At 38.0% G+C, this 20,527-nt stretch overlaps 1 protein-coding gene across 3 annotated transcripts in view; it reads left to right on the plus strand.

Annotated features, from left to right (window-relative positions):
• cacna1bb (calcium channel, voltage-dependent, N type, alpha 1B subunit, b) overlaps window positions 1–20,527 on the plus strand; it is a 105,757-nt gene that overhangs the window by 68,137 nt on the left and 17,093 nt on the right. For 2 of the 3 annotated variants that reach the window (XM_037266325.1, XM_037266324.1), the window contains exons 23-39: window positions 172–356; window positions 608–737; window positions 1,375–1,504; window positions 1,909–1,968; window positions 2,093–2,199; window positions 9,579–9,675; window positions 10,258–10,418; window positions 11,139–11,288; window positions 11,926–12,127; window positions 12,346–12,510; window positions 13,326–13,436; window positions 14,400–14,483; window positions 15,612–15,728; window positions 16,823–16,888; window positions 18,011–18,102; window positions 18,206–18,356; window positions 18,445–18,572. In XM_037266325.1, the coding sequence (XP_037122220.1) occupies window positions 172–356; window positions 608–737; window positions 1,375–1,504; window positions 1,909–1,968; window positions 2,093–2,199; window positions 9,579–9,675; window positions 10,258–10,418; window positions 11,139–11,288; window positions 11,926–12,127; window positions 12,346–12,510; window positions 13,326–13,436; window positions 14,400–14,483; window positions 15,612–15,728; window positions 16,823–16,888; window positions 18,011–18,102; window positions 18,206–18,356; window positions 18,445–18,572 (2,136 nt within the window). Of the gene's footprint in view, window positions 1–171; window positions 357–607; window positions 738–1,374; window positions 1,505–1,908; window positions 1,969–2,092; window positions 2,200–3,473; window positions 3,486–9,578; window positions 9,676–10,257; window positions 10,419–11,138; window positions 11,289–11,925; window positions 12,128–12,345; window positions 12,511–13,325; window positions 13,437–14,399; window positions 14,484–15,268; window positions 15,272–15,611; window positions 15,729–16,822; window positions 16,889–18,010; window positions 18,103–18,205; window positions 18,357–18,444; window positions 18,573–20,527 lie in introns of all 3 variants that reach the window. The other variant, XM_037266323.1, reaches the window with a different exon arrangement.

The following is a 20,527-nucleotide window of genomic DNA, read 5'->3' on the forward strand; positions in this document are numbered from 1 at the left end:
TGTGATTCATAGCTATACAAAATCAATACAATTCAGTCATGGGTATTTTATCATTTTAGTGAAGCTGTTTGCCTTTGGAGAAAAGTTGTGGTCAATCCCCTAAAGATATTGGATCTCATTTGATGAAAAAATATGTTGAAGCGCTATGAAACACCTGATCTCTTTCCTCAGGGAGATGCTGTCTGATGGTGAGGAGGAGGTTCTTGCCACTAGTCCTCTCAGTCTTGGAGACAAGCAAGAAGACGCTGATAACCAAAAGAACTCCACAAGAGCCAGCCAGGCCGGCCTTAACAGCAACACAATTCACATCCCTGTCACCATAACTGCTCCGCCTGGAGAGACAACCATTATTCCCAGTGAGCAGAGCCTTCATCACATCACATTATGCACGCTTTTCAACTGGAGTCTTAGTATTTTAGTCATGGAAATTAACAGTAATTTCAGGACGAGGAAGTAAACATAGTGGCTAAGCCTGCTTTGTTTCCTCGGCTGAAAATCAGTTCACCTTTTGCGAATCATAACAACAATTAAAACTGTACAGTCATATAGTCTCTCTTTCAATTGTGTTCCCTTTGAGCCCACAATATGCAATATTTTTTCACACTAGTGAACAATATTGAGTGCGGCAACTTTGGAGTCAGCGAGGAGAAGAAAGCTCTGGAAGAAGACGATGCTGTCAATAGGCCCCGGCAAATCCTCCCCTATAGTTCCATGTTCATTTTTGGACAAACAAACCCGTAAGTCATTCAGTAATAAGTGCCATTGGATTTTTGTTTATTACCTCCTGATTATTGCATTTTCCAGCGTTTCCTATTTAACCAACTGAGAGTTGAAAAGAAAGAAGAGGTCTTGTTAGTGTACCTAAGGAACTGTTTTGTGATTGTTGACAGGGTGTGAAAACACAACAATTGTTTTGGAACACCTACCGTATTTTCCGCACTATAAGGCGCACCGGATTATAAGGCACACCTTCAATGAATGGCCCATTTTAAAACTTTGTCCATATATAAGATATATACATTTGGCCCGCGGGCCGGACTTTGGACACGCCTGTGGTAGCGGCTCAATATTGGTCCATATATAAGGCGCACCTGATTATAAGGCGCGCTGTCGACTTTTGAGAAAATTGGAGGTTTTAAGGTGCGCCTTACAGTGCGGAAAATACGGTAATTTCCTTAAGGTTTGTAAACAATTTAATTTTTTCCTCTGTGCGGCTGATGCTGCATCTCAAGTTGTTTTATATCGGCTCATGACAAACCAAATGAGTCATCTTGACTGCGAGGGAAACACTTATTGTTCATGGCTTGTTTGGGAGGCATGCCACTCGAACATGAGCTGTCTCTTCATTGTATGCTCTCTGACAATTCCGTGCAGGGTACGGCGGCTGTGTCACTACGTGGTCAACCTGCGCTACTTTGAAATGTGCATCCTGATGGTCATTACCATGAGCAGCATCGCCTTGGCAGCTGAGGATCCTGTGCAATCCAATGCACCGCGTAACAATGTGAGTTAGATTGTGAATATCAGGATCTGACAGAAGCATATTGACCAACTTTTTAAATTAGATTTAGGACGCCATGTTTGCAAAGGAATTTGCCTCTTTATTCTTTTATCACAGATCCAAAAATAATACATAGCTTGGAAGTTCACACAAGCTTGTATGATTTAAAACAAAAATGTGCAAAGATGTGTGATCTGGTATTTTTCACTTTGACAGACTGGCAACCCCAAATAATATTCTGCAATGGGTCAGCATGATTTTGATATAACATTCACGTGTGCTTTTTGTCTTATTTGCGGGTTTTGGGACGAATGGGTTCTGGCTGAGGAGAGTGCAATCATCTATGCGTTCACAAATTTCACAATTTCATTTTACAACATCTTTTCGAATGCTTGATTGTTTTGCAGGTGCTCAAGTATCTGGATTATGTATTCACTGGAGTGTTTACATTTGAGATGGTGATTAAGGTAATAGATATGGCCAAAAAGAATTAGAGGAAGTTTTATTATGCTGAGAATCAAACAAAATAACTGAATAATTGTCATTTGTTTGTTTTTTTCTTCTTCTAATATGATTGTTTTTTTTCTCAAGATGATTGACTTGGGACTGCTCCTCCACCCTGGGTCCTATTTTCGTGATTTATGGAACATTCTCGACTTCATTGTGGTCAGTGGCGCTCTTGTGGCATTCGCCTGCTCGTAAGTAGTCAATTTTAATGTTCTAACAATGATTTTCGTATATAAGCATATAAACAGTTGGCAAAAATTGTCCGACATCAGTGCTGCCATCAATTTATTTGATAACATGGTGTCAACTTGTCAGCCCTGACAAGTCACATGAAAGAAGTGAAATTAACTGGAAATTAGAATAATGTCATTTTTATGTCGAAAGAATCTTGAAAATTATATTCTTATTTAAAATAACATATTAAAATAAAAATTAGCATCTACCTGCAACATGCAAATAAAGTACACGTGCAGTGTTTTAAAATCTATCTCTATATAGTCAGTTTTGTTACGTATGTGCAAACTAGCATTTAAAACGGAAAAAAAAATGAATTAATTGTTTGTGAGAGATAGAACAAGCTTCTTTTCTCAATCTAAGTATTGAATGTTTGCGAGCATTAAATTTGCTACTGTGGTGATAGATTATAATGCAATAGCTATTGGAATGTAAGGCACCAAGGTATGTATATTCCGATCCACCCAAATTAGATATGCATCACTCTGATTTATTTTTTGTAGTCAAATATAAACCTAAATTCCAATGTAGTTGGGATTGTGTATATGGGCACTAACACACCTGTATAGCTGCTGACTGTTGAGCTTTGCATTCATAAAAATCTGGATGCTTTTTTCCTCTTTGGCTCGGAGGACACAACATCCATGTTTTCCAAAAACTATTTTAAATGTGAACTCGTCCGACCACTTTGTTGCAGGAATTAAGTTCAAAATGAGACAATAGTTTCAAAACAATCCAATAAAGTACATGAACATTAAACATTTTGACTTTGTTGTGTATTAATTTGAACATACACTGAAATTGTATTCTAAAATAAGTGTATGTTTTTTTATGTTTTACACAACGTCCCAACGTAATTGGAATTTGTGTTTGGATTTGGCTGCATTTCTAACATCTCTCGAAATAATTGCAGAGTCAATGATACCCCTGAAGCTCATACGGACCTGCAATTTGGGTCTTAAAAGTCCAAAATGTATTTCCCATTCTCTTTAACTCTTTTCTGTCAGTTTTTCCACATCTGCCATTGTTTTCACATGGGCTCTGTCCAAAAATTCTTTACACTCACAGTGTGATCTCTTTCTGTTTTCTGTCACTTGGCTTTCTCCTCTTTTTCAAATTATAAATTGATACTTCTCTGTCTTTTACATGTTGTTGATTATTGTGTATTTGTCCCCCTTTTTTCCACATTTTTTTCCTTCCATCCTCGGTTTCTGCCTTGGATTGCTTTCAGGAGCCTAATGGGGTAATGCCTGAACTTTCAGTCTTTCAGTCTGTGCTTGTCTGTCCTATTTGGATCTTCTGTTTTCTTTCCTGCCCATCATCTGCAGATTTAATCAATTTATCTTCTGCAACCTCACAGCTGAATGAATGTTTCTGTCTAACTCATATCAGTAACAACCAGAGATACTGGCACACGCGTGTGTGTTTGTGTTATAAGAAAAATCAATTTACCTGTTTCTTTTTATCTGATTATGTTGGCAGCTATGACCTATTGTTGCTGACTGAGACAAACATTTTAAAAGCTGCAGCTATTATAAGAGCATAAGCATTAATGTAGATGCAAAGGATGAGTGCTGAATTTAGCATACAAAATAATCAAACCATGCATTTTCATAAAAATGCAAATCTATAGTAAGTGAAATTTGAAAGTTTTGTCAGTATCTCTGTGACCACTAATGCACGGGCCTGCCCTCATATACTAGTACCATTAGTAAGTCTCTAATTCACTCATGCAGGTTATCAGACGCAAACATTTCCTCTTCATAAACCCGTCAACGAGCCTCCCCACTTCTTTCAATCATTTGGTCACTGGGTTCATCATCATTTACCGCAACTTATATTCATGGCGGTTATAGTTTGTTGCAAGACTTACTATAATGATGTTTCTGAGCTGTACTACTCAATAACCATCATCAAGACTAGAAGAAGTCTGTAATCCTTTAGCCATGTTTATGTCAACCTATTTGGCTAAATGAAGCATATTCATGAGAAGCACAGAAAGAGAATAGGCACCATGCGGTAGGGGTATGATGAAATTAATTCTTCCGACCTGTTTTCAGCTATGTTGTAGAGAACATATAGGTAGGTGTGTAAATAGATGTGTGTGTGAGTGTGTGCGTGCGTGCGTGTGTGCGTGCGTGTGTGTGTGTGTGTGTGTGTGTGTGTGTGTGTGTGTGTGTGTGTGTGTGTGTGTGTGTGTGTGTGTGTGTGTGTGTGTGTGTGTGTGTGTGTGAGTGAGTGAGTCCTTTAATTAAGTTGCTGGGGTCATCACCTTTGTCACCATTTTATTTGAATCATACAAGAATGTGAAAACTCCTTTTCATTCACTTTACTTCTCATCTGTTGTCCTTTTTAAACCTGCTATACGATGTCATCATTTAAATAGCCACTGCTATACTTTCACAACATGGTTATCTCTTTTCATAGTTTATATGTATTGTATTTTGTTACAATCATTTGCTCTACATTTGGTTTTTGGCACTTTAGGGGTTTGGGTGTTAATTCATTGCGTGTGTTTGTCTGCTTATCATTGCTTTTTTTTCATCAGATCGCAACAAAGCGTGGCCAGGTGGGAATAGTCCTTATCTACTTTTTGCCTGTCCACACTCCTTTCCCTTCTTTCCTACATGTGAAGCAATAAATGCTTCTCTTCAGGTCTTCTTTTCTCATTGTTGTTCTTTGGCCTCCATCCCAAGGTGTTTGGCAAATGACCATGTGTCCCTCTTCCCTTGTAGAATAACAATAGCTCCTGTCCCAATATTTGAACATCAGGACAAGAAGACAATATTGGGAGCTCCTTCTCCTAGCTTTCAGAAGGTCAACATGCAGTTAATATGTTGAGCGTCACTCAGCAGGTATCAACAGATATCATGAGGTATCGTATCGGGCTGATACCGGCTTAGTTTCATGTATCAGTTACTCCCGAATGCTGCTGATACCAGCCACAAATACACTTCATAATTAAAAACGTTCAACATTGAGTAAGTCCTCCATGCCAGTAGTTGGCGCTGCACTGCAGCATTTTGACACATTGCCAAAACATTGTTTCCGAAAGAAGAGAAAAGTCTATTTTTATCATGATCTGACTGTCATTGTGTTAATTAAAATTGTATGTGTCAAAACTATGATCGATATCTGTACCCAGTGATGATACTGCTGTCTACTTACAATTGTGAATGCTCACACTGGTGTCAGTCTGGAAAAAACGTGTCGTCAAATATCCTAAATTTCAATAATGATAATAAAGACATGACCATTTTACATAATGAGGCATTAAAGCGTACCTGAGTATGTCAACTCAGGCTTAAGAGGATGTGTACTTGAAATACCTGGAGCCTAGATTCTTTACTCAAACACTGCTGACCTGCTGAAAGCTATTAGGAGACTGTATTGCCATCTTCGTGTGTTAAGGTCCTTCAATAACAATTAAGAGCTGGCATTATCTTTTCAGCGTGCATGCCTGGGTAGTCGAGTAATGTGAGCATGAGCAGTGCATGTCATTATTTTAGACTGTAACTGAGGGACCAGAGTGATGGAACCATACATCTCCCTTTCTTTGAGCCTACGGTACCTTTGGACCACGTGTTACAACATGTAGATCAAGGTCACCACTCTCATCTTTGAGCGTTATCGTAGAGTTGTTGATAGGATTATTGTGAAACTCAAGGAGGCTTTTGAGGTATACACCTGGCAACACATACATTTTTTTTTCCCAGTGGGACTGTTAGGTGCCGTAACAATTCTGCTGTCAATATGTTAAAAGCTACTGGAACGCCATCTGACTGGTTGTGTTATTGGTACGTTCCAATTTTCAATTCAGAATAGCATAAAACTTTTTTACTTTGTAAAGACAAGTAGATAGCTCTTCGTGTCAATATTGCAGCGTGTCGCCCACTATGACCAAGAACAACAAAGGAGATGGAAATTTATTATTGGCTGGGATAATTTCACCAGCAAAACTAGTAGAAGAGTTGGCGGCAGTTTAAGCTGTATCTCTCACTCCAGTTCGTGCTGCTTGGCTCCAGTCGGTGTCCTATCGCAAAATTCTTGTCACGTTCGAGGTTGTGAGCACATTGATCCAACCTGTAGTATTTGCTCACCAATACTATTTTATTAGTCTTTGTGTTTTATGTGTGTTTAATTACCCTAATTTGTTGTATGTACAATGAAAGCTTTCTATTCTACTCTACTCTATGTTCAGTTCAGGGTAGGTAGGTCAATGTTTCACTTTTCATTTAGTAACAGCATTAATTCTTTAAAAAAGGTATTTGACATTTTTTTAAATCATCAAGACCCGATGTCACCAAAAAGTGCTTGGAGAAAAAATGAAGTGGTGTTTAAATGTTGTCAATGTGTCAAGAATTAAGGAAATGATGACATTTTAAATCAATAGTGGGAAAAAATGACCCCTTGTTTCAAACTCAAAACAATAGAATGTCCTGTGATCCGTTTTTACGAAAAGAAATTAGGCTACTTTGAAGCCTCAAGTTTCTTAAGTGTGAACCAAATTATAAAAAGAAAGTGTATGATTTTACATGTTGCGTAATTAATGCGTAGTTGTGTAGTTAATGAATTAATTACATTAATTAATTGAAGAATTACTATATTGGAATGATCACAAATATTGGCACAGTATGGTCCTCTAGGTGAGCGTACAAATTGGATTTAACTTTGTCTAAATACCTCAAAAATGGATTATATGTTGCAGCATTAGTCAAAGCAAGCTGCCTTTCAAAACTTTCAAAGGAGTTATCCTTCCATTCCTGCAATAAACTATAGTGTACAGCATGAGAATCATCAAATCATCAAATGCGGCAATAGAGGGGATTCCATTCTATGACATACCTAATACCGTATTTTCCAGACTATAAATCAATCTGGAATATAAATCGCACCAGCCATAAAATGCATAATAAAGGAAAAAAAGACATATATAAGAGTATAAATCGCATTTTGGGGGGAAATTTATTTGATGAACGCCAAAAACAGACATTTCATCTTGAAAGGTGATTTAAAATAAAAATACAATAGGCACGGTATGGAACGGTACGGTATGCTAACGTTACATAAACAAGGAACTAAGAACTTGCCTGACGTAACACATTAAGAGTTATTCAAATATAACTATAGCATAAATAACAAGTTTATCCAACCATCCGTGTCACTCTAAATCATTAAAGCCAACAAAATTTTCATTCTCTGTGTCACTTATAAACAACTCAGTTAACCCCGGAAGTAGAAGATGCGGCGCTTCCTTTTCTATGTCGCTTATGTCAGACTCATCGTCAGTTGGAGTTCCAATTATTTCACAGGCTTAGAGCGTCCTCTTGCGGTTTAGTGTGAAAATAACATGTGAAATGATATAATGTTATGATCATTTCACACAAAAGTCGCTCCTGAGTATAATTTGCACTATGAACTATGAAAAAAAAAACTGCGACTTATAGTCCAGAAAATACGGTAATTGAGGCAGAAATCCCATTTTTAACGCTCAGAGCACATCTTTCTGAAAAGAGGTCAAAGACATCTGGCATGTGGGGATCACACATAAGTAGGGTCACGAGTAATAGACATGATCAAACAAAAATGGGGTCACGAGTATGGCGGATCCGGGTCCGTTGTCACATTCTTATACAAAAGCTCACATGCTAATGCATCGTTTTCAACAACTTCCAACAAGATCCATAATATGGATTCTGCAACATCTTGCACCTCAGCTAGACATGCTGTAGTGAATGATATTATGCTAATGGCTAATTACAGGAAGTGCTTTTATGTCAGCTACTATGCATGATAAGGGTTTATTCTATGTGATAGAACAACGTCAGTACAAAAAGTGGTTTGGCAGATCCATAAGGAGTTTACATTGTGCCGTATGGTCACTGTTTCAAATGAAAATATCTGAAATGACAACTATCTAAACCAGAGGTGTCCAATTCATTTTTTTCGCGGGCCGCATTGTAGTCATAGCTTCTTTCGGAGGGCCATTACGACTGTCAACCCAAATAAATGTATGAGCACCTCATATTATATACAGTAAAAGCTACAAAACAAACTGACAAATAACTCGTTTTCAAATCAGACGAGTAAAAACTGGTCAAATATTTAAAAAAAAAGATATTAAAAGTGAAGACAATTTGCAATTCTAGTAATGACACACAAATTTGATGCACAATTTGTCTTTGCGGGCCACATAAAATGATGTGGCGGGCCGTATCTGGCCCCCAGGCCTTGAGTTTGACACCTGTGATCTAAGCGTTGGTATGCCCAAGGCAGTTTGTTAAGGATTTTACGTAATACCTTGTAGTTGGAGTCAGATAATCTGTGTAGCTGTGAGTGTGAATGGATTGACTGTCATCCATTCCAAATGAATGGATGTATCAGTACATTAAGTATGAGGAATATTAGGACAGCTTTAAAGATTTTAGCATTACAGCATGACAAGGAGTGAACTGCTCTGTACCTGAGAAAGCAACTTTAAAAATATCAACAAAATAAAGACATGTTTAGTAAACTTAAGTGACAATTTCACTTGTAAATCACAACTGTAATCACACTTCAGTCAATATTCCAGCTTTGTCTCATTTGACAATTGAGACAAGAGAGCAGTTCCATCAGGCACAATAAATACATTTTTAATTAAACCTTGTCCTTCGCCAACATCGGTCTTTTAGTGAGTGATGTACACAATCTAAGGACCTGAGCATACACAACTCCTCCTCAGTAGAACTACATTAAAGGTGCAGCGTTAGCCAAAGACTCATGATAGTGGTTCCTGCAAAGAAGTTTTTACCTCGACAAGAGGTTGATTCTTTGCTGATATACTGTAGTATTTTTTTGTTTGTATCTCAACATTTATGTTATTCTACAGAAACCTGGTTGAAGTTGTGCATACTACAATTGGAGTGTAAATAATATTACATAACTCATTCTTGACTGTGGAAGTGGTACAAATGTATAATCACGTAAAACTATTTATTAGTTAGTAACCAGTGAGTTCCATGAACACAATATTTTGAAATACTAACAAAACACTACATGAAGCATGACATAATGTATCAAAATTGTGATTTTTTTTATCATCAAATATACTTTGCACTGTTCCTGTAGACTTTTCTGTGGTTGCTGTAGAATAACATTTAGTAAACCTCATGTAACTGTATTTTACTACTAACAGATCATAAACAGGTATTTCACTTTGTGTGGAGTTTTTCTCTCATGTACTGCAGTCAGCCACTCTTGAACGGACAAAGGAGGCATTTTGAAAGGTTAAAGGGTTTAATGACAATGCGTTATTCAACATCTCACAAATTTACTGTCATGTCAATCTCCACAGAGGGACAAAAGGCAAGGACATCAACACCATTAAATCCCTGAGGGTCCTGCGAGTCTTGCGGCCACTCAAAACCATTAAACGTCTGCCCAAACTAAAGGTATAGTAATCCAATTATGACTCATCAAGCTCATTGAGGACAAGGCTAATGGCAGGAAGTGGCAACGCTGTGCTTATATCCAGTAGATGTGTTGATGTGTGTGTGTCCCCCCCCCCCCCAAGTATCATACATATCCAACTCAGGATAGATTTATGCTATGAGCCAAATAAATATTTTCTGTGGCTTCTGCGCGGAGTGTCTTGATTAAAAGGACATGATAGTGTCACCCTGGTGCTTGAATACTAAAAGGATTTTTTTCATGCAGAAGATATAAGCTCAATAGAGTAACAAAAGAAGCGTGGCTGAGCGAAATGGAATTTGGAACGCTAACGTGATTTCTTCGATGAGAGAATGATAGACAGACTATTAGGAAAGAGGAGAATAGTACTTGGCACACTATGTAAAAAACTTGATCGTGATCAACCATGCATGAGAATAGTTGTCATAATATATACACAGAGCAATAAATCCCCCTCACAAAACACCCAACACAATCTTAGCAGAACTCTGAGGACAAATATTGATGGACTATTTGTACGGCAGCTTCCTCATTACTGACATTTGCGTTGTTTATTTTTCCAGGCTGTGTTCGACTGTGTTGTGAATTCTCTGAAGAATGTTCTCAACATCCTCATCGTATACATCCTCTTCATGTTCATCTTTGCTGTTATCGCTGTGCAGCTTTTTAAAGGCAAATTTTTCTACTGCACTGATGAGTCCAAGGGTCTAGAGAAAGACTGCAGGTACACCATTTACAGTATTATTAACCACTGATTGTCAACCGGTGGTCTGCGGCCCTCTAGTGGTCCGTGGCGGTATTACTAATTGGAAATGGAAAATAATTGCAAACTTTTTTTAAATAAAATGGATTAATTATTTCAACTTGATTTATTTTACAGCTAGTTTTGTGAATCATTTACCCATCCAAATTATGTCAAATGTAGTTGAGATTTCCAAAATAGACATACAGACGCAAAGAAATAGCCTCTATAGTTCTATCCTCCTTTGATACAAAATAAAATAATATTTCACCAAAGAAGTGGTCCCGAGTTGCTTCTTGGCTATAATGGTGGTCTCTTGGACAAACCCAGTTGAAAACCCCTGTTTTAACCCCAGACAATAAAAGGGTAACTCTAATCGGCCGTCTATAACGGGTCGGGAAAACTTTTGGCGGACAGTCATCGATGCCCATTTTTTACAAATAATTTCCCGTGAGAGCCATACCATTTAAAAAAAAACGATAGGCTAGATACAATTAAATGCATGTATTTTAATTAAGACCAACGATTTTTTGTATTTTTTGTATTCTTTTTAATGTCACCAAAAGAGCCATATCTGGCTCGCGAGCCAAAGGTTCCCGACGCCTGGTCTATAATCTCATCCTGATCTGCTATTTATTTAAAGTTAATTTTTTGGTCTTTCTTAATTTCAATTGAGCCTCTTTCTTCTCCCATTTCCCTCAGGGGTCAGTTTCTGGACTATGACAAAGTGGAACGCGGACGTGATGTGGAAGCTCAGCCCAGAGAGTGGAAGAAATACGAGTTCCACTACGATAACGTCCTCTGGGCTTTCTTAACGCTATTCACCGTCTCCACGGGAGAAGGCTGGCCCCTGTAAGTTGGGATAATCATCATATCCGTGCTGCATATTACTATCATTCATGAACAAGAGCCAAAGTAGAACCCAGTGAGGCTTTGTTCGTAATTTGTCTTATGCCTCACTCAATTTGCATAATCAGAAAGTCAGTAGTAGTAAGCGGTTATCTCCATTCGTGACATGCAGTATCTTAATTAACAATTACCTGGACACATCTGATATTTCCTTTTAGATTATAACTCAGCCTTTGCTCTACAGCATGTGTCAAACTCAAGGACCGGGGGCCAGATACGGCCCGCCACATCATGTTATGTGTCCCGCGAAGACAAATTTTTCTTCGACTTTGTATCATTACTAAAATTACAAATTGTCTTCACTTTAAAAAAATAGATATTGCTTGCAATTTTTATTACCATTTGTCTTTTTAAAATTTTTGAACAGTTCTTACTAGTCTCTGATTTCCAAACTCGTTATTCATCAATTTGTTTTGTAGCGTACACCGTATATAGAAGACGTTGACAATCATAACGGCCCTCCGAGGGAAACTATTACGATGTGGCCCGCGACAAAAAATGAGTTTGACACCCCTGCTCTACAGCATGCACTGTATTTCTACATAATTGGTGTTTATGAACAAATATTATTGACTTTCAGAGTGCTGAAGCATTCAGTGGATGCCACCTATGAGGACCAGGGTCCCAGCCCAGGTTTTCGCATGGAGACATCTATATTCTATGTGGTGTACTTTGTAGTGTTCCCGTTCTTCTTTGTCAACATATTTGTGGCTTTGATTATCATCACTTTTCAAGAGCAGGGAGACAAAGCCATGTCTGAGTGTAGCCTGGAAAAGAATGAGGTAGGAACTTTGTTTGATTGAGGCTCCTTTTCTTTACATTATTTGCTTGTGATCACAGAATATTTGTAGTCTCATTCCTTTTTATATAACCACACATAGGAAATAATTTGATTCAAGCCATCTGAGTTTCGTGGTTTATAAAGGCTGATTGATTTTATTTTGGTTGGTGTACAGCCTCTTCTGCTGTAAATAACTGCACGCAATTTTGTTATGTCCAGAGGGCTTGCATTGACTTTGCCATAAATGCCAAGCCGTTGACAAGATACATGCCGGAGAACAAGCAATCCTTCCAGTATAAGATGTGGAAATTTGTGGTGTCACCTCCATTTGAATATGCTATCATGACTTTAATTGCCCTCAACACTGTCGTGCTGATGATGAAGGTAAGTTATAGAAGGAAGGTATTCCTCAGAAAAAGTTACATCACATGAGTTGAAAAAAAATATTTGCCAAACTTGTCACATAAAAAGAATGCACAATGGCAACAGCTCATTTGCACCTAAAAACAGTGACCAGTGAAAGAGCTGTATCAGAAATTCTCAAATTTCCAACACAATCATGATGAAATATGCTATTTTTACTTCTTTTTTTTTTTCTTTTTCATTTTACTGAAAAATAGCAAGGGATGTTCAAGATATGAGGACAAATACTCAATTCATGAGTAGTCATCAACACCGATACCAAGTACCGATATCACTGGTACTTTTGATACCTCCACCCCCTAAAATAGAAATTTCTATCCCAATACCAATTTTTTATTCTTCTAATTTCTAGTTAATGTATAGTCTCTGATCCAAAAATGGCCTCTAGAGTCTGGATAATTCTGGTATCAGATGCCGTCGTATGTAGCAATACCTTGAAATACGGGTGGTATGGGCACTGATACCATTACCTAGTATGGGTTTGTTGAATATTTCTAGTGTTGTAGACTAGTGTACCATTCTTACAGTTATGTTTGTACGCAGACCCATCATATATTGTGGAACCCTGGGATAAGAGACCATAAGTGAACCATTTGAAAATATATTTTAGAGTAGGCAGTACATACATCACAAACTTAATATGACAGATTGCTGCAGTTAAATTCAAATTAAATTCACCCATTGCACCACTGGGCACTGTAATGTTGCAGATTGTAAACACATTAGTTGTTCCTCAAAATCTTTCCATTTATGTGCCGTTTGGCTTTCTTTCTCAGTTTTATGGAGCACCCGACCTATATGAGTCCATGCTGAAATACTTGAACATCGTCTTCACTGCCCTCTTCACTCTTGAGTGCATCCTTAAGATTATTGCCTTTGGTCCACTGGTGAGAATGAGCCCCTTTGCACTCACTCACTCACTCACTCACTCACTCACTCACTCACTCACTCACTCACTCACTCACTCACTCACTCACTCACTCACTTACTCACTCACTCACTCACTCACTCACTCACTCACTCACTCACTCACTCACTCACTCACTCACTCACTCACTCATATTTTCTTTTTCTTTCTTTCTTTCTTTCTTTCTTTCTTTCTTTCTTTCTTGCTTTCTTTCTTTCTTTCTTTCTTTCTTTCTTTCTTTCCTGCTTTCTTTCTTTCTTTCTTTCTTTCTTTCTTTCTTTCTTTCTTTCTTTCTTTCTTTCTTTCCTTCCTTCCTTCCTTCCTTCCTTCCTTCCTTCCTTTCTAAAACAATCCCAGAGAATGCTAAACTCATCTCATTTCAATTTGCATTCTTTAGTGGTTAATCCTAAAAAAGCAAAGCAAATTAAGAAACCGTCAGAAAGTGCTGCTAAGGGGAACATTATCGCAAAATACTGAGTTTTGGTCTCAAATTCAAGACAAAAATCTAAAGTATTCATACCAATAAGTAGGCAAGAATTCCAAGCGACATTAATTTTCATTTCCACATGGAGCCATCTGTTCTGCATGCAGTGTTTCATCTCAAGCGTAGGTCCATTTATTAATTTGCACCCAATTTCTTAATTTCCACACCAGTTACCTCCACCTGTTTTGTTGTTGCCTGCAGCTTTCAGCCTCTCCCTCTAGAAACCGTATCGAAGACGCCAGACTCTACCTTTATACAGCATATGCCAGTCACTGCATATAAAATGTGACTATTTTTATCTCAATACCTCTTTAACAAAACGCTATGCGTTTTAAGAAAAGATTAATAAGGATTTAAATTGGGAGCAGTCCGATTACGCTGCAACTGCAACAAACAGTATACATATGACTATTTCCTAATGTAAGGGAACTGAAAAAAGTGGTTTGCTTTGTATTTTAGAATTACTTGAAAGCAGCCTGGAATGTGTTTGACTTTGTAACGGTGCTGGGAAGCATCACAGACATCCTGGTGACAGAGATTAAGGTAAGCCATGCACCTCATGGGCTGCACCCTCAGGATCACCAATCCTTCAATGGTAACATGAGTACACTGTCTAGCAACTGCAGTAGGAATTTACCCACAGCGGAAAGATGTGCAATATGCAATTTTTGTACTTGGCTAATGAAAGCCATCATGTAGTTATCAACATTAAATGGCATCATCAAAATTTAGCCCTTCATCAAGGCATGGTTTTCTATAACTTGGATCATCCAGGCCTTTAATTCTTCATTTTGACCCATTGATATTAAAATCGCTAAGTAGTCAACTACTGTATTCAAATCGCTTGTCAAAGTCAAAGTCTGCTTTATTGCCAATTTCTTCACATGTCAAGACACACAAAGAGATCGAAATTGCGTTTCCTACTATCCCACGGTGACAAGACATATATATATATATATATTATATTGGTCCACGGACAAACAAAACATTCAAGTAAACAATACAAAAAGTAAAAACAAGAAGGCACAAACAATGAACATGTCATCATTTTTCAATGGAAAAAAAAAGCAGCAACATTACAACTGATGCAAGTAATGGAACAATTGATCGAATGGACGACTGAGGCAGGTTATTGTGGCTTTCAATGTGGCAGATGTAGTTTCTTTCTTTGTGTGCCTTTCTCATCATGTGATTGTTGGTTTGTGCTCTGTCTCTTTTCTCTCACACTCCTTTCTCTGTTTCTCTTGTCACCCTTTCCATCATCTGCTATGTCTTTCCTGGCGCCTGTGCCCTCACTCTGCTCCCCCCACGTGTCACAACTGACACAGACGGTAAGTGGCTTTTCTTGTCAGCTGCCGATTCTTTCTTCTTTTCCTTCCCAGTGGTTTGTTTTCTCTTTCATGAAAAAAAATTAAGTGTTTCCTCAATGTGATGCGTTGCTGAGATTTGAGAGAAGATGGATGGCAATTTGATCCAAGTAATCAGTGAGCTATATCTTTAGAAAAATAATGCCTCTAATATGTACTGTTGGTTTAAAAAAAATCATGTTTATTGACTGTATCTTATTCTCAGTAGCTTGAAGGGATGCGCGCCTTACAAATGAAAGGAAAACGCTTTGTCCTCAAGTTGTTTTGCTCTGAACGTTTTCCTCTTCCCATCCATCTCCTCCAGGACAAGATGATTAACCTGAGCTTCCTGAGGCTGTTCAGAGCAGCCCGGCTCATCAAACTGCTACGGCAGGGCTACACCATTCGCATTTTGTTGTGGACGTTCGTGCAGTCCTTCAAGGTGAGCAAACAAAGCTGACAGAAACAGTCAGAAACAATCAGTTCTCATGCATATTTAAATACACAGTGGAAAAACAGATTGTATGGGGTTATTTTCTTGACTTTCAAAATGCAGATAATGGAAGCTAGTATTTATTCCCAATGATAAGAAAGCAAGTCCATAAATTTGCCATATACCTACTGTGATTTATTTAGAGATGAACAACCCAAGCATCAACAAAACAGAAGACTAAAAAGGTTGTTGAGGCACACTGCAAACTATGTTTACTTTAAAAAGTCACAAAGTAGCTCTGACAAGGCTGGATTTTCACTTGATGCTGGTTTTCCATTTTAAATCCCTGAGGATATGTCAAGTTAAATGCAAAACGCCAGGCTACAGCTGAGGGAATTTATAGCAGGTTTGATGTCACTGGTGAGAGCTTTTATGCAAAGTGAAAATGGATAGTAACGGCAGGGTTGAAAAGGTGGCTATTTAATTACACCAAATGTTTCCCTCTTCTTAAATTGATATATAAAGTATCAATCCATCAGATAAGGTTAAATGTTTAGATTGTTAAACAAGACCGATACATACAGGACCGTGAACGTAGTATTTATCACCCTTTCAAATTCTTACTAATTCTTACAGTTTCCCCACGCTAATGTATATCAGACTAATTTAAATGTCACAGAGATAACCAAATTTGAATTTATTTATTTATTTATTTATTTATTTATTTATTTATGTTTTTTTATTTGCTTGTTTGTTTGTTTATTTGTTTGTTTATTTGTTTGTTTATTTGTTTGTTTATTTGTTTGATTATTTATTCATTTATTGTTTATTTACTTATTCATTCGTTCATTTGTTCGTTCATTCGTTCGTTCATTAATTCATTCATTCATTCATGCATTCATGCATTCATTCATTCATGCATGTATTTCCTTAATAAATAAAATCTCAATTTAACAACTGCAGCATATGTTTACTTGGTTTATGTTTGACCGACTCTCCAACTGTAGAATGTAGACAGGAAATCAGAAACCTGCACTGAACTGTATGTGAAGATGTGTGATTTAGCCTGCACAATACAGTCTTACATGAGTTTATGTTTCCAGGCCCTGCCTTATGTTTGCCTGCTCATTGCAATGCTCTTCTTCATCTATGCCATCATTGGAATGCAGGTGAGTTTTTGCATGCAAGCTAGACGCTAACAATGTAGAATGAATTTTATAATAATTATTATATAAGAATATCCATCCATCCATTTGCTGTACCGCTCTGTCCCCACGGGGGTCGCGGGCGTGCTGGAGCCTATCCCAGCGGTCATCGGGCAGTAGGCGGGGGACACCCTGAACCGGTTGCCAGCCAATGGCAGGGCACAGAGAGACGAACAACCATCCGCACACGCACTCACACCTAGGGGCAATTTGGAGCGCTCAATCGGCCTATCAAGCATGTTTTTTCGGGATGTGGGAGGAAACCGGAGTGGGCTCGGGGAGAACATGCAAACTCCACACAGGGAGGGTCAGAGGTGGAATCGAACCCGCACCCTCCTAACTGTGAGGCAGACGTGCTAACCAGTGCTCGGTGGAGCCGCCCTTATATAAGAATATATATAATCATATAAATTAGTCTCTTAATGAGCAAAAATTCAGGAGCAATAGGTCATATTAATAGTGGAAAAAATTTTAATTTACAGATTAAGCTGTATACTGGTGGTTGACAAAAACCTATACGATGCATTTATTTCCAATGTATTTTGACAATGAGACAAATAAATATTAACTCCATTATCAATGCTTATTGATTTTGTTTCATGTCAGATGAATTATCTTTCAAATTGTGTACATGTGACTATGAGTTTTCACCTCCCACAAATAGACTTCACTGTCATAATGGTTGCCGGGATTTCTCACTGTTGTTGTCATTGTCAGTACAATGAACGTATTACATGTCAAATACATATTTAAAATTAAATTTGTTTTACTGCATTGACAGCGTGTGAGTCACTCAGCTCTTCACACTTGTTTTGTTTTTCTAACCATCAACGTATGCTATATGCTAAAGAAGGAAAGATTATAACAGCCCTTTTATTGTGCTTCAAACAAATAGTTAACACTTGCCATTATTGTTTTGCGCTAAAATAGTCTCTCATCTTTTAATCTGAGATGATGTTGTCGTCAAAAAGTGTCATTAGTGTTAAAAGTTACTAAAATGAAGAGGTCCAACCTAATTCAAATGTTTAAACACATCGGAAAACTTTCTTTGAAAGCAACTTTTGAGACAACTCTCTCCCATTCCAGGTGTTTGGTAACATTGAGCTGAACGAGGAGACTGCAATAAATCACCACAACAACTTCCAGACATTTTTCCAGGCGTTAACTCTTCTGTTCAGGTTAACACACACCTTTACACTTAATATGATATGATGATGATCATAATATTACACAGGGTTCACATTGTGTGTCTTTGTTTTGTATTTTCTGTGCATTTTGCAGGAGTGCCACTGGTGAAGCGTGGCATGAAATTATGCTTTCATGTCTCAGTAATCGGTCATGTGACAAACTCTCAGGAACTACAGGGAAAGAGTGCGGAAGTGACTTTGCCTATTTCTACTTTGTCTCCTTCATTTTCCTCTGCTCCTTCTTGGTTAGTAATCTTGGCCCTTGTTCTATTTGATTGCTTACCTATGTTTGCTGACGTTGTTTATTCCCGTTAATGTTTTTTCCTTCACTAGATGCTAAACCTATTTGTTGCTGTCATCATGGACAACTTTGAGTATCTGACCAGGGATGCTTCCATCTTGGGTCCTCATCACCTTGATGAGTTCATCCGTGTATGGGCAGAGTATGACCCAGCTGCATGGTAGGTTCTTCAATTGATCTCCATTGTAAAGCTAAATTTCAAGAGAGCATCTGAAGGAGGGTGTCAGTGTTCCATCTCAATGATTTAAGGCCATTTAGTGTGGACAAAAAAAATCCCATTTTAGAGTCAGCAGCGGCGTGAATGACAGTCTGAGCCCCGTGCCAACTGAGAAGGGTGACAAGCCCTCAGCCGGCACAGCTCATGCATGTAAATCCAACCAACGTCCCCTCCTTTCTGCTAAACCGAGTGCCTCTCAAGATATTAGTCACAGAATTACGGTAGTGTTGAAGGGAAGACATTTTCCAGCTAGTTTGACAGCACAGGTTTTTCTCTCATCCTCACTAACCCAGTTTCACTATTTTAGTATACAGAAGAATCATCCAACCTATGGCTCAATAGATTTCCTATAAAGATTTATTGGAGCCTTGTTTACGATTCAGGACCCCGGTTAAGTGAATTATAAAACAGCCACCTTCTGACAGACGTGAGATTATTTTACAATTCCCATTTAATTCAGTGATTACAAATTATTTGCTGTCAGTGAGACCTTATTTTGATGTTTTTGCATAATGTGGATAAGTAAATTGCACAATTAAAATTCTAAAATTAAGAAGGTTTTTTAAATATTAAATATTTACACATCTCTAAATGTGTGATATGCCCTGAATGGGTGTAAAACACTTGTTAAGATTTTGAGCATTGATATAAACATGACAGATGACAGTCTACACATCTTTGCTAAAATGCCGGGTATCAGTGATTTGTAAAAATGAAACCAAATGTGAGTCATTTTCCACTATTAATATGACCTGTAACATGTACAAACTCAATCATCTTTTGTTCCTTTTACAACAGAAATTTGTAGTTGCAAAAGTGTGCACACCCTCTTCTCACCGTTGGTATGTTTAGGACAAACACAACACCACTCATCACCAAAAGAACATCAAAGGCGTAATGGTGATGGCAGAATTGTGCTTCGCGGCTGTTTTTATTCAACTGGAGCAGAGACGTTAGATGAGGTACAAGGATTTATTAACAATTTGAAATAGTAGTTAGTATCAGAACATACATACTGTACCTCTGAGGTTTCTGCTAAAAAGCAGAAAAATTTGTAAAGAATTCATTTTAAATGGTTGTAGGTGTGTGCAGACTCCCATTTAACCTTTCGAGTGTCAATGTGATTATTTCGTTCCAAGCACAGCCACAGATCGGTTTCAGAGGGCGTGCACGCTTTTGCAACTACATAATTTGAATTTTTTTTTACTTCCCAGCTCAAAAAGATAAATTTAGTTTTTGTTTATCTTGGATATTTTGATATCACAAACAAACTGGCATTTATACAGACTTTCTTCTATCCACCGTGTGTTCCCAGAGGCCATAGCAGCCCTGTTTTAGGCCAAAACGGCATGTTTGTGAGAAAATGCAGGGGAATGGGTTGGGCATATGGGACAAACCATTATTGCTGTAGATGCCTGTGGAGATTTTCAAACTGTCTAAAAATCTGTCACGGCAGTCCCGCTCCAGTGAGACAATACAAACAAAATCAACTAAAATAAAAATGGTGTAAATCAAGCTTATAGTATATGCGTGAGGGCACTGTGCAGACTGCAGTGTGTATGTGAATAATGGGCTTTTTTTTTTCGGAAGATGAGATTTTGTTGTGAATTAGGTGTTGAAAGAATCCTAATATTATGACACATGAGTAAACACACAAGCAAACTCTGGCCCAGCAGGGGAGCAAAGAAAAACATGCTCTAAAGCTGCTTAGCATCCACATATCATCCCAAAACATTCTTGACAGATCTTGACGGTCCATTTATACTTGGAAAAAGAAAGAGGTGCTTTTTGTTAGATGGTGATGTCATTTTTGGGGCTTGAATACTCAAGAGTTGAATTTGATTACTCAAAATATTTAAATCGAACTAATTACACGCTTCAGGTCAGACGGGCTGCGA

The sequence above is a fragment of the Syngnathus acus genome, chromosome 12 (assembly GCF_901709675.1).
Source record: "Syngnathus acus chromosome 12, fSynAcu1.2, whole genome shotgun sequence".
Classification (NCBI taxonomy): Eukaryota; Metazoa; Chordata; class Actinopteri; order Syngnathiformes; family Syngnathidae; genus Syngnathus; species Syngnathus acus.